We start from the raw sequence: 13,298 nt of genomic DNA on the forward strand, positions 1-13,298 counted from the left end.
CTAAGGTGACATCTCACTGTGGTTTTGATTTGCATTTCCCTGATAATTAGTGATGTTGAGTAGCTTTTCACATACCTTTTGGGCATTTGAAATCTAAATATGAAGTAAATATTTAAAACCTATTACCAGGGTGCCTGGATGGCTCTGTTGGTTAAGGGGCTACCTTCAGCTCAGGTCATGATCTCAGGGTCCAGGGATGGCGCCCATGTCCGGCTCTCTGCTCAGTAGGAAGTCTGCTTCTCTCTCTCCCTCTGCTCCGCCCCCCACTCGTGTGCGCACTCTCTCTCTCTCTCTCTCTCACACACACACACACACACACACATAAATAAATAAATAAATAAATAAATAAATAAATAAATAAATAAATAAAATCTTTTTTTAAAAAAAGAAATTTTAATTAAAAAAAAAGAAACCTATTATCTATTTAGGTCCTTTGCCCATTTTTAAATTATTTGCTTTTTTGCTATTTGCTATTGAGTTGCATATATGTATTTTGGATATTAACCTCTTATCAGATATATGATTTGGAAATATCTTCTCCCACTTCATAGATTGCCTTTTTATTTTTCAATCATTTCTTTTGTTGTGCAAAAGCCTTTATTTTTTTTATTTTAATGTTTTTTTATTATATTATGTTAGTCACCATACAGTACATCCCTGGTTTCTGATGTAAAGTTCGATGATTCATTAGTTGCGTATAACACCCAGTGCACCATGCAATACGTGCCCTCCTTACTACCCATCACCAGTCTTTAATTTGATGTAATCCCACTTGTTTATTTTTGCTTTTGTTGCTTGTGCTTTTTGGTTGTCACATCCATAATATCATTGCCAGATGTCAAAGAGCTTTTTCTCTGTTTTTTTCCTAGGAGTTTTATGGTTTCAGGTCTTACATTTAAGTCTTTAATCCATTTTGAGTAAATTTTTGTGAGAGGTATAAGATAGGGATCCAGTTTCATTCTTTTGCATATAATTATCTAGTTTTTCTAGCACCATTTACTGAAGAGTGTGTCTTTTCTCCATTGAGTGTTCTTGCCTCCTTTGTCCAGTATCAGTTGACTATATATATGTGCATGGGTTTATTTCTGGAATCTTGATTCTGTTCCATTGGTGTATATGTCTGTGTTTATGCCAGTATCGCACTGTTGTCTTTTGTTTTAAGATTTTATTTGACACAGAGAGAGAGAGAAAGGGAGAGGGCAAGTGCAAGCAGGGGGAGTGACAGGCAGGGGAGAAGCAGGCTCCCCACTGAGCAAGGAGCCCAATGTGGGGCTTGATCACAGGACACAAAGGCAGCTGCTTAATCAACTGAGCCACCCAGGCACCCCAATACTGGTTTGATTAGTATAGCTTCATAATATAGCTTGAAATGAGGACATGTGATGCATCTGGCTTTGTTTTCTTTCTCAAGATTACTTTGGCTATTCAGGGTTTTTCAGGGTTTCATAGAAATTTTAGGATTATTTTTTCTATTTCTGCAAAAAAAATGCCATTGTAATCTTGACAGGAATTACATTGGATCTATAGATAGCTTTGGGTAGTATAGACATTTAACAATGTTTACTGTTCCAGTCCATGAACATAGAATATCTTTCCATTTATTTGTGTCTTCACTTTCTTTCATTAATGTCTAAATCCCAATTGATCATGGTGTATGATCCTTTTAATGTGTTGTTGAATTTGATTTGCTAGTATTTCGTTGAGAAGTTTTGCATCTATATTCATCAAGGATATTGGCTTATTGCTTTCTTTTCTTGTAGTGTCCTTGTCTGGCTTTGGTACCAGGGTAATGCTGGCCTTGTAAAATGAGTTCAGAAAGATTATCTCCTCTTCCCAAACTTATTTTCTAAACATCATTCTCAAATTTGTCTTTTTTGCTTCCTTGTCCCTCTATGCCCTTTCCTCTCAACCTGATGGCAGGTTGAGATTATCTGGAACCATAATCTTAGGTAAGAAGGATCATCTTTAGGGGCACTTGGGTGGTACAGTCAGTGAAGCGGCGGACTCTTGCTTTTGGCTCAGATCATGATCTCAGGGTCGTGAGATCAAGCCCCACATCGGGCTCTGTGCTAGTTAGTACCTAAGTGACTTGAAGCAAAATACTCTTCTACTCTTAATATCAAGTTCCTCATCTATTACTAAAAGAAGTTTTATAAATATTAAGTTAAATAATATAGGTAAAGTACTTAGCACAGTTCCCAATACTTAATTAGTACTTAATATAGTTTAGTTACTTTTATTTCCCTTCAAAATACCAAGGATGGCTCCTGCTGGGCCTTTTTTTCCCCCTGTCCTATGTAGTACTGGTTAGAGCCTATGAACTATAGGGCCCCCCCTGACCTCCAAAAACAGAGAGAAGTTTGTTGAGGGATAAGTCCCAAAAGGTAGATCTGAAGCAGCACATGCCTTGGATGAAATGTTAATTTAATTCTTTTTTGATTTTCAGATTTTCCTGTTTTTAGGCAGCATGTGTTTTATCCTAGCAATTGGGCATGGCATTTGGGAGAACAAGAAAGGCTACTACTTCCAGGATTTTCTGCCATGGAAAGAATATGTGTCTTCATCAGTTGTCTCTGCCGTCCTCATATTCTGGTCCTACTTCATTATTCTCAACACTATGGTGCCCATTTCCCTTTATGTCAGGTAGGCTTTTTTGACCACTTTGTGTTATAGGGGGAGGAAATGACTTTATACTTTCTACTTAACTCCCCAAATAGAGTGTGAATGTTTAGAAAGCATAGATTGTGTGCTCTTTAACTCTTTACTTCCCACAGTGTCCAGTGTACAAAACACTCTGAGAGATGTCTACAGATAGGGTGCCTGGGTGGCATAGTCAGTTAAGCGTCGGACTCTTTGTTTCAGCTCAGGTCATGATCTCAGGGTCGTGAGATGGAGCCCCGCATCCGGCTCCGTACACAGCACAGAGTACACTTGGGATTCTCTCTCTCCCTCTCCCTCTGTCCCTCCTGCTTGTGCTTGCTCTTGCACTCTCTCTCTCTCTCAAATAAAGAAATAAATCGTAAAAAAAAAAAAAAAAGATAAGAAACTGTCAAATTTCTTGTCCAAGTGTTAAAAAAAAAATGTCTAGAGATTGTGAAAGTGCTTTGCATATCCAGAATACTGTGCTAGATACTATGTGAGTTATACAAAAAGAAAATAATCCCTACCCTCAAATAGCTTATAATGTGAATGACTAAATAAGACATATAAACATATCCAATAATTAGAAAAAATGCACACAAATTTGGTGATGCTGAAGTACCAGCCAGGCAGCCCCTAGTTAATCAATGAGATAGGTTCCAAACATTCATTTGTAAATCAGTTAATCAGAACTCACAACTTGTTTTCCCATAGAAACAATGAGGCAAATAAATGGTAGATAGGTATAATTATGACATAAGTTCTGGTTTCTAAAAGTTGGTGAAGAAAAGGATGTTTCTTCCTCCTTTGCTCAGACAAAAACTTGAAATAGATAAAATTAATCTTTTCTCTGATCTCCTTTTTCTGTTTTCAACATTCCCTTTCACACATGCACACCCAGACACATTTTTGCATCCTTCTTTCCAAGTTTCCTAAACCCTGCACTGTGACATTCCAACCTGAAAAGCACCCTAAGTGACTAAATTATCTTATTAATTTAATATTTATTGAGCACCTACTATGTGCCAAGCACTATATTAGGTGCTAGAAATAAGAACATGAATAACAAGACAACTGTTTCTCTAGATAAGCTTATAACATGGAAACAGATACTAAAATAATTATGGTACAATATGGAAAATGATGTAATAGGACTATATATGGGAATGCTATGGGAGACTAGAAAAGGAATGAGCTGATTCTACCTGGAGAGCCTTGGGGATTTACAGAAAAAGTAATACTCAAACTGGTATTTGAGAAAAGAGTAGAATTCACCAAGTACAAGATAGCAAAACAATATTGCAAACAGAAAGATCAGAGTGTATGAAGGTTTGGTCTTTTTTAAAAGCTTGATCTCGTCAGAGAACAGTGAGTATCCTAGGGTAAAGTGTTGGTTGGTAATTTGGTATCAGATCCAGGAGGGCCTTAAATGACAAGCCAAGCAGTTTGGATTTTATCCTAAAAGCAGGAAAGACCTCTCTAAGGATAGAAATAATATGACTAAATGTTTGGGTTTAGAGAAATTGCTATGTTGGTTAGTATGACAAAGGAAGGGAGGGATCAAGATTCAGCACATGAGGTCTAGTAGTCAATAATGTGGGCTAGAGCCCTCCGACCTCACCTGAATTTAAAAAATCCACGTTACTCAGTGCAGCTTTCTCTTAGAAGCAACCTAAACTAACACACATTAAGCATGAATGATGATAGGAAGGAGGCCCCTTAAAAATCTTAACTGTTTTAAAATAAAGGTGCTTGCTAACCGTAAAGAATCTATAATGTACCTTATTTGGAACAGAAGAGGAATGTGACAAAAGCAATAGGGAAAATTCACACAAAGTGAAGAGGACACTATTGGGGGTGGGGGTGAGGGAGAAACTACCCCACAGGCAGATTGGGTCGGCCAGGAAATTTATCAGAAGGTCAGCTTCTGTAAGCTGTTTCTGATTTTCACACATCCTTCCCTTCTTCTGAAACAAAGAAGCTTCTGAGTGTTTCAAGTTTCTCTCTCTTCCTCACCAGTGGATTTACATGACAGCCACAGTAATCCTCTGATTAAGCCTAGGCAGCCTTTTATTAGTTAGTTCTTCATTCTATCAGGCCTTGCATTACTGCAGAAATTCAAAATATTCTACTTTTCCTGGGTATGTTTTGGAAGAAGAAAGAATGAAAGGGGGTTATGCCCCAGTAAAATTAATCAAGTATGTCTCAGGTGGTAAAGCCCTGAATGATAATGGTCAAAATCAGAATTACATTGGGTTGGCTGGTGGGAAGGGTCCTTCAAAATCCCTGGTAGGTTCCCAAGGAAGATATTCTGATTTCAGGTGCTCACCCTGACCTATCGCAGAACTGTTAAGAAGGAAACTGGGATAATGTATTTGATCTATTCTGACCCAGGACCCTTCTTTTCTTGCTTTCTTCATAGTGTTGAGATAATAAGATTGGGCAACAGTTACTATATCAATTGGGATCGGAAGATGTTTTATGCGCCAAAGAACACACCAGCGCAGGCTCGCACCACCACCCTTAATGAGGAGCTTGGCCAAGTCAAATACGTGTTCTCTGACAAAACGGGAACCCTGACTCAGAACATCATGGTTTTCAATAAGTGTTCTATTAATGGGATATTCTATGGTATGCATGCCTTCCTGCTTTCCCTGAGTCCTAGGTAAATTCTACTTTGCAGATTGTTTTCAAGAGTAATCTCCCTCTAAATCTGTATGCCTCTGAAATTCACATTTACCCTTTATTCTCCAGCCTTCTCTATTCACTAGACAAAGATCCCCTACTCCATTTAGTTGCTTACCAAAAAGCATTTATTTTATACCTTATAGAGGTAATCCATTGTGTTGGACATTGGAAATACCAAGATGTACAAGATTTAATCTCCGTCCTCAAGGAATTCCCGACGTCTTGAGAGTTCACTCTCATAATAAATCAGACGGAGAAACCAGCATGTTGTTGAAGCTGGCAGTCTCCTGGTTTCCCTTCAGACCAATAAGCAGTCTTGAGAGAAGCCATCAAAGGAATGTAATTAATGTAATTGTACACTAAATAATGGTTAACATTTTATGTTATATGTATCTTACCACAACAACAAAAAAAATTAAACCTTTCTTTAAAACCCTTGCCAAGTCTCTGCTCTGTTTCTTTACCAACAGGTGGTGTCTATGACAAGAAAGGACAGAGGGTAGAAGTCTCTGAGGTGAGTGATTGCAACTCCCTGTGAAATGCATGTGGGAGCTGAGGCTGTGCTTGTAGCAGCATCTTTGACACAAATTGGGAGTCCCTTAGCTCCTGAAATAGTAAAGCTTTTATTGGCCCCATAATATCAGAAAGCATTATATAAATGGCCTGTGTTTATTTTAGGGGATTTGGGTTTGTGTTTTATTTTTTTTTTAAGAAAATATTTTATTTATTTGTCAGAGAGAGCGAACACAAACAGGGGGCAGAGGGAGAAGTAGGCTCCCCACTGAGCAAGGAGCCTAATGCAGGAATCGATCCCAGGACCCTGGGATCATGACCTGAACCGAAGGCAGACGCTTACCTGACTGAGCCACCCAGGTGTCCTGAGAATTCCTTGCATTTTAAATATTCATATTTTATAGCTCAAACTCCCATTTGTTGATTAATTCTTTTTTAAAAATCTGTGTTTTAAAATGAAAAAACTTTCTTGTTTCTTTCTGTTTAAAAAATAATCTGTGCTCACTATAAAAAAAAGTCCAAATAATACAGAAATGTATGAAGAAGAAAGTTAAAATCACTCAATCTCTTGTAGAAAACTAGTGTAAAATTTGGGGATATACTCTTCCAGATGTTTTTCATGTGTATATATGCATACACATATACATTGAGATCTGATGATAGACATATGAATGGATGGATGGAGGGAAGGGGGAGGGGAGAAGAAAGAAAATAAGAAAAGAAAGAAAAGGAAGGAAAGAGGAAGCATTATAACATGTATGCTATTTTCAGCCTCCTTTTTATTCACTTGACATATATTGTAGTCTTCTTTCCATGTCAATAAATTTAGGTCTACATCATCATTTTGAATGAGTGGCATATCCAGTTATATTGGTGTACCTTAATTTATTTAACCAATCCCCTATTTTTATTCCATTTTCTTTTGTTATTATAAATAGCATTGTGGTAAGCACCCTGGTACATACATTTTTGTCTCTTCTTCTGATAATTATTTCCTTAGAATAAAGTCCTAGAAGTGGAATTGGCTGGTCAAAGGGTAGCCACATTTTTAATACATTTAATATTGCCATATTGCTCTCTAGATAGATTGTATCAATTTATAATCCCACCAAAGTATAAGAATTATTTTTTTCCCATATCCTTCCTACTTCTTCAGGAATTTCAGTCAATCCTGTGTTCTCTCTTTCTTAATATCTGAAACTTATTTTCTTATGTGATTCTTTCCCCTCAGCTCAAGTTTGGAAACCGGGGATGTACTGTAAGGTGACTAACATAATATAATAAAAAATCATTAAAAAAAAAAAGTTTTCCCTTTCTTTTAAAAAAATACTTAGTACATCCATACAATGGGATATTATGCAGCAGTAAAAACAAATGAGCTATCAGGTCACACATGCACACACACACAAAAGGAAGAACTTTTTTTAAAAAGATGTTATTTATTTATTTGAGATAGAGAGCACAAGTGGGTGGAGGGAGAGGGAGAAACAGACTCCCCGCTGAGCAGGGAGCCTGACGCAGGGCTGATTCCAGGACCCTGAGATCATGACCTGAGCCGAAGGCAGATGCTTAACCAACTGAGCCACCCAGGCACTCCAGGGAAGAACTTTTTTTTATAATAATATTTTTTTATTATATCATGTTAGTCACCATTCAGTACATCCCTGGTTTTTGATGTAATGTTCCATGATTCATTACTTGCGTATAACACCCAGTGCACCATGCAATATGTGCCCTCCTTACTACCCATCACCAGCCTCTCCCATTCCCCCACCCCCCTCCCCTCTGAAGCCCTCAGTTTGTTTTTCAGAGTCCATAGTCTCTCATGCTTCATTCCCCCTTCTGATTACCCCCCTTTCTTTGTCCCTTTCTTCCTAGTTCTTATGTTCCATAGATGAGAGAAACTATATGATAATTGCCTTTCTCTGCTTGACTTATTTCACTTAGCAATATCTCCTCCAATCCAGTCCATGTTGCTGCAGATGTTGAGAAATCGTTCTTTTTGATAGCTGAGTAATATTCCATTGTATATACGGACCACATCTTCTTGTCCGTTGGCTTCTGTTAAATAACTGTTTTCTTGTTTTTTCTTCCTGTCTAATTGCTTTTTCTCATCAACTTGGCCACAGGGGCTGATGTTTTCCAAGTATTTACATGGCTTTAACTACCACCTACCTACTGATGACCTCCAAATCCATCTATCCAAGGAATCCTTTGTAGCTCCTTCCCACCCACGGCCAACACTAAAGATATTTTATAAAAACTATCTATAGCTATGTCACAGCATCTCAAGGATTTCCTCAGTTACCACCTCTATCCTCCATTCTGAATCCCCTTCCTCTCACCTGGTATCCCCAGTTTCCATCCTTTCGTCTAGTACCTGTATTTGCCTTTCAACCTTATTTAACTGATTGTTTGGCTTTCAGTTTCAGAATTTTCCATGAATGCTGCCTCTCAGATCATGCTATACTGCAGCTCCAAGCCCACCCTGCCTCACTCCTGTACCCAGCCAGGTCCAATGTTCTCAAACATTACTTGCCTGGAAGGGGAGATTAGAAACTAGCTCAGATCTCTTACCTAAGCTTTAAAACTATATATGTCTGCTTTCATTACTACCTGTAAGTCCTTCAAGTATCTCTAGTTCAGCCTGTTAAAAACTTCCTCCTGACAGGTATCCTATCTCAGTGAATGGTCTTATCATCTATCCAGGGCCCCAGTTAGGAAATATAAAATTATTCTTAACTCTTTCCCTCAGTCACCCCTCATATCATGTATCTATTCTAGCTCCCTATATTTTCAAACCATTCCCTTAATTTAATATTTATTGTTACTACATCATTTCTCTTGTGAATTACTGAATGGTCTCCTAACTGGTTTCCCTACTTCTCATCTTGCTAGTTCCAGTATATTCTCCATGCTGCTACCAGAGGACTTTCTCTGACACAGATATAATTACATCACTTCCAGCAAAAAAATTGCTATGACTCCCTATTGCATATAAGATGGTAATGCAGGATCTACCTCATGCCTACCTCTCCAGCTTTTCTCTCATCACTCACCAGATTCCAGTTTCAAAGAGTGTGCCAGTATAAGAGCCCAGTTCTAGAAAGCCTCAGGAGATGCTATGTAATGAATTATCTTAAATTACTGAACCCACAAACTTCCCAGAGCTCACAATTCTGTGGTTGTCCAGGTCTGGGGCTTGGTTATGGACCTGACCATACTTCCTCACTGCTATGACAAAACTCCTTCTAGATGGGATATGTAAAAGAGCCAATATAGGGACACCTGGGTAGCTCAGTCGGTTAAGCATCTGCCTTTGGCTCAGGTCATGATCCCAGAGTCCCAGGATCAAGCCCCGCTTTGGGCTCCCCACTCAGTGGGGAGTCTGCTTCTCCCTCTCCCCCTGCTCCTTCTCTCTCTCACTCACTCTCTCTCTCAGGTAAATAAATAAAATCTTTAAAAAAAAAAAAAGAGCCAATATAGGTCACTACAAACTTCCCTTTTCTGGACATAGCACCAACCAGGACAGTTACGTCTATACTTGACATACTGGGACCCAGCACAGGTAGCACCACAACTACAAAGAGCTGGAGTAATATCCTTGAGAGCTCTGGTATGAATTGGAGAAGTCTGTTATTAACATGACACTCCAGGATGGAGACAATAGAGTCTCAGGTCCAAACTGAGTCATGTTTACCCAAGATGGTCACTAGAAGCCTAGCTGAAATGGAGAGTGAGAGTCAATATCTAAAGGAGCCAGGAAAATGTTAGTGAATATTAGGTTCATGAGTGTTAGAGGCAGGAAGGAACCAGGTATGCTGACAGGTCAAGTAAAATGGCTCAAAATTAAGTCTGTGATCAACAGGTATGTATGAAGCATCCTGTTATATAGCCTTGCCTCTATCTTGCAGTATTCCTCTCTAGCCACCTGTGGGGTTAAATAGAAGTAGTGCCACACAGTGATATCTCTGTACTCAGTTCCCTTCCCAGCCCCCAAAATCAGACAGAGGGCAACCAGAGACAAAACTTTTTCCAGACACCATTTACTATTATGGAGCAGTTATTCCCTCATATCCTCAAGTTTGATTACCATAGATTTGGGACTTGGAAGAATAGAGCCTGAAGATGGCCACTGATCATTCAGGGTAGCTGAGGAAGAAGGGGGGCAGGAAGGGTCTGTCAACCAGTGCTCAGCTTGTCTCCTGTGGGATGGATCTTTTCTGGCCCAAGTGAATGGATGGTCCAGGTCAGAGCTACAAAGGCTTTAGAAACCAGCACAGAGTCTCCTCCATTTATCTTGATTTTCTCTTCCCATCCTCCTAAGAGTTCCCATCACATTCCAGAAGTTGTCCCCAAATAGACCATCTGTAAAGTGTCAGCCTGCCACTAAGACTTTTGTTCTGGCTTGTATGTTCCAGGAAACAGAAAAGGTCGACTTCTCCTACAACAAACTGGCTGATCCTAAGTTTTCATTTTATGACAAGACTTTGGTGGAAGCAGTGAAAAAGGGAGATCGCTGGGTGCACTTGTTTTTCCTCTCACTGTCATTGTGTCATACTGTAATGTCAGAAGAGAAAGTGGAAGGTGAGGAGGGGCCTGAGGACTCATTGACTGAGAATATGTCATAGAATCTAGGATGGCTACAGGTGGGCTTGGTTTGATATCATTTGAAATGGCTTAATCTAAGAGCTTTCTAATAGTGAGTGTTGCCCTGCAATGGTATGGATAGGCAAGTAGTGAGCTTCAAGTAGAAGACAACCTCTTAGTCTTAAAGAAGATTCAGTCATTGGATAGGGGTCAAACTTGATGCTATCTAGGGAACTTCTGATCTTGAGATTCAGCAATGTTCTGTCGCAGAGTCTATCTGAATTGTCCCCAAGATCAGACCCATTATCTCTGATAAGACTTCCTGAAGGATGAGTTGAGTTGTCCTCTTGTTGCTTCACAATTTCACGGTATCCCCCACATATCCTAGTTTCTTTAGTAATCAAATATGACTATGACATCCATGAATTTCCTTAAACCTCTTTTAGAAACAAACTGAGGGCTTCAGAGGGGAGGGGGATGGGGGACTGGGATAGGCCGGTGATGGGTATTAAGGAGGGCACATATTGCATGGTGCACTGGGTGTTATACGCAAGTAATGAATCATGGAACATTACATCAAAAACTAAGGATAGGGGCGCCTGGGTAGCGCAGTCGTTAAGCGTCTGCCTTCGGCTCAGGGCGTGATCCCGGCGATCTGGGATCGAGTCCCACATCGGGCTCCTCGGCTGGGAGCCTGCTTCTTCCTCTCCCTCTCCCCCTGCTTGTGTTCCCTCTCTCGCTGGCTGTCTCTCTGTCACATAAATAAATAAAATCTTTAAAAAAAAAAAAAAAACTAAGGATATACTGTATGGTGACTAACATAACATAATAAAAAATTATTATTAAAACCCTCTTTTAGAAACAATGAATGAGAAATGACTGATTAAAAATTAATAAGGCTTTTGGGGCATTTGGGTGGCTCAGTCCGTTGAGCATCTGACTTTTGATCTCAGCTCTTGTATTGATCTCAGGGTTGTGGGTTCAGGCCCCACCCACATTGGGCTCTGCACTGGGCATGTAGCAACTTATATTTGTATATCACTTTACAGTTTTACAAATTGCTTGCATTTTTTAAGATTTTTAAAAATTAATTCATTTGAGAGAGAGAGTGAAAGCATGAGCGGGGGGAAGGTCAGACGGAGAGGGAGAAACAGACTCCCCAGTGAACAGGGAGCCAGATGCAGGGCTCCATCTCAGGACCCCAAGATCACAACCTGAGTCGAAGGCAGCTGCTTAACTAACTGAGACACCCAGGTGCCCCAAATTGCTTGCATTTATATTATCGCCCACAGTCTTCATAACAGCCCTCTTAAGTAAGCAGAACAAGAAAAATGACGCCAGTTTTACAGAGAGGGAAACTGAAGCTAAAAGAGATTAAATGACTTGCCTAAAATCCTATAGTTAAGGCAGAGATAAGAACCCAAATCTCGGGCAACCCTCTTGGGTCCCTTCCCTCTTTGGGAGCTTTGTACTGATGCCACTAGATCCTACCCCACCACTAGACCTGACATTCTAACAAGTTGCTATTATTTGAAGCATATTTGGAATTGTCCTTGTTTATTGCCTTAAATAACAAGGTAGGAAACAAGAAAATAGTCTTACTGTCCCATAAATACATCTTAAATCTGACCTAAAATTATATGTCCCATGTGCCTTATTCACAAGTATAAGCCTCTGATGATGCATAACTGTTTCTAAAAATCAAATTGACCTTCAGAAGAGAAATAATCCAAAATATACCTCAGGCTGTGGTGATATTTTAAAAGAGGAGTTATGCATTTTTCAGTGCTACAGTGTTTGCGTTCATCATTGTAGTTCTTTGTTCCTTTCTTTTTTGAACAAAATAATTTGAAGCAGTTATTAGAATACAGTAGTTTGTGATGAGAAAAAAATAGTACATGTCACAACTGAGGATTGAATTCAAGGGTTTTGTTTTGTTTTGTTTAAGATTTTATTTATTTGAGAGAGAGGGCAGGGGCACATAGGCAGTGGAGGGGCAGAGGGAGAGGAAGAAGCAGGCTCCCCGCTGAGCAGGGAGCCTGATGCAGGGCTTGATCCCAGGATCCTGAGATCATGACCTGAGCCAAAGGGAGACGTTTAATGGACTGAGCCACCCAGGTGCCCCTCAAGGGTTTTTGTTGTTAATTTTCTGAAGTGTTTCTTCACAATCTAGGAAAGTATTTTTTTCAACAATGAACACTGAAAACTATGGATTAAAATTACCTTATAATGGCAAAATGGGAAAGAATAAATTTTATTTTACTTGGCTGTAAAAAAATTCAAGAGGAATTATAGAAATGTCTTAAGTAATATAAGATTGACAGACTGATTCAACACAGTGATCATTTAGCTTCCCAGAGTGAGAGTTTCAAAGGTGACAATACTCATTTATATATATTTTTAATTGTTTATTAAATCATTGATGATTTATTATCATCAATCCTACTATCCTGTTCTATAGATCCTATCCTTATTGTCCAGTCTTATAGGAGTGTTTATCAAAGTATAGCCAGTCTTATATAGGAACAGTTTACGCAAACAACCTGTAAGAAACTCACTCAGGAGATTTGTTAAAAATTCAATTTCCTGAGTCCTCTTCCCATATTTTGTGATTCTGGATTCAGTAAGTTTGAGTAGGGCTCAGGAACCTGTATTTTTAACAAGCCCCCTGACCCATCTTTACCCACCATAATCAGAGAGTGAACTATATTTTGTTCGTTTGTATATATTGCATGTACCGTTTACCTCTATAATACTAACCCAGGTCGGTGATAAATTGAAAATATTGGGAAGGAAAAAAAACCTGACCTGTATGCAACCTAGCTTTTTAGAGCCAGACTTGTGAGGAAGTTTGAAGAAAAATGTTC

At 39.2% G+C, this 13,298-nt stretch overlaps 1 protein-coding gene across 1 annotated transcript in view; it reads left to right on the forward strand.

Annotated features, from left to right (window-relative positions):
* The window catches only part of LOC103667074 (phospholipid-transporting ATPase FetA-like), a 45,198-nt gene that overhangs the window by 14,461 nt on the left and 17,439 nt on the right, over positions 1–13,298 (forward strand). The window contains exons 6-9 of the mRNA XM_040632328.1: positions 2,447–2,643; positions 5,063–5,271; positions 5,799–5,842; positions 10,263–10,428. Coding sequence (XP_040488262.1) covers positions 2,447–2,643; positions 5,063–5,271; positions 5,799–5,842; positions 10,263–10,428 — 616 coding nt within the window. The remainder of the gene's footprint in view (positions 1–2,446; positions 2,644–5,062; positions 5,272–5,798; positions 5,843–10,262; positions 10,429–13,298) is intronic.

Source organism: Ursus maritimus, unplaced genomic scaffold, assembly GCF_017311325.1.
Source record: "Ursus maritimus isolate PB19 unplaced genomic scaffold, ASM1731132v1 scaffold_17, whole genome shotgun sequence".
Taxonomy (NCBI): domain Eukaryota; kingdom Metazoa; phylum Chordata; class Mammalia; order Carnivora; family Ursidae; genus Ursus; species Ursus maritimus.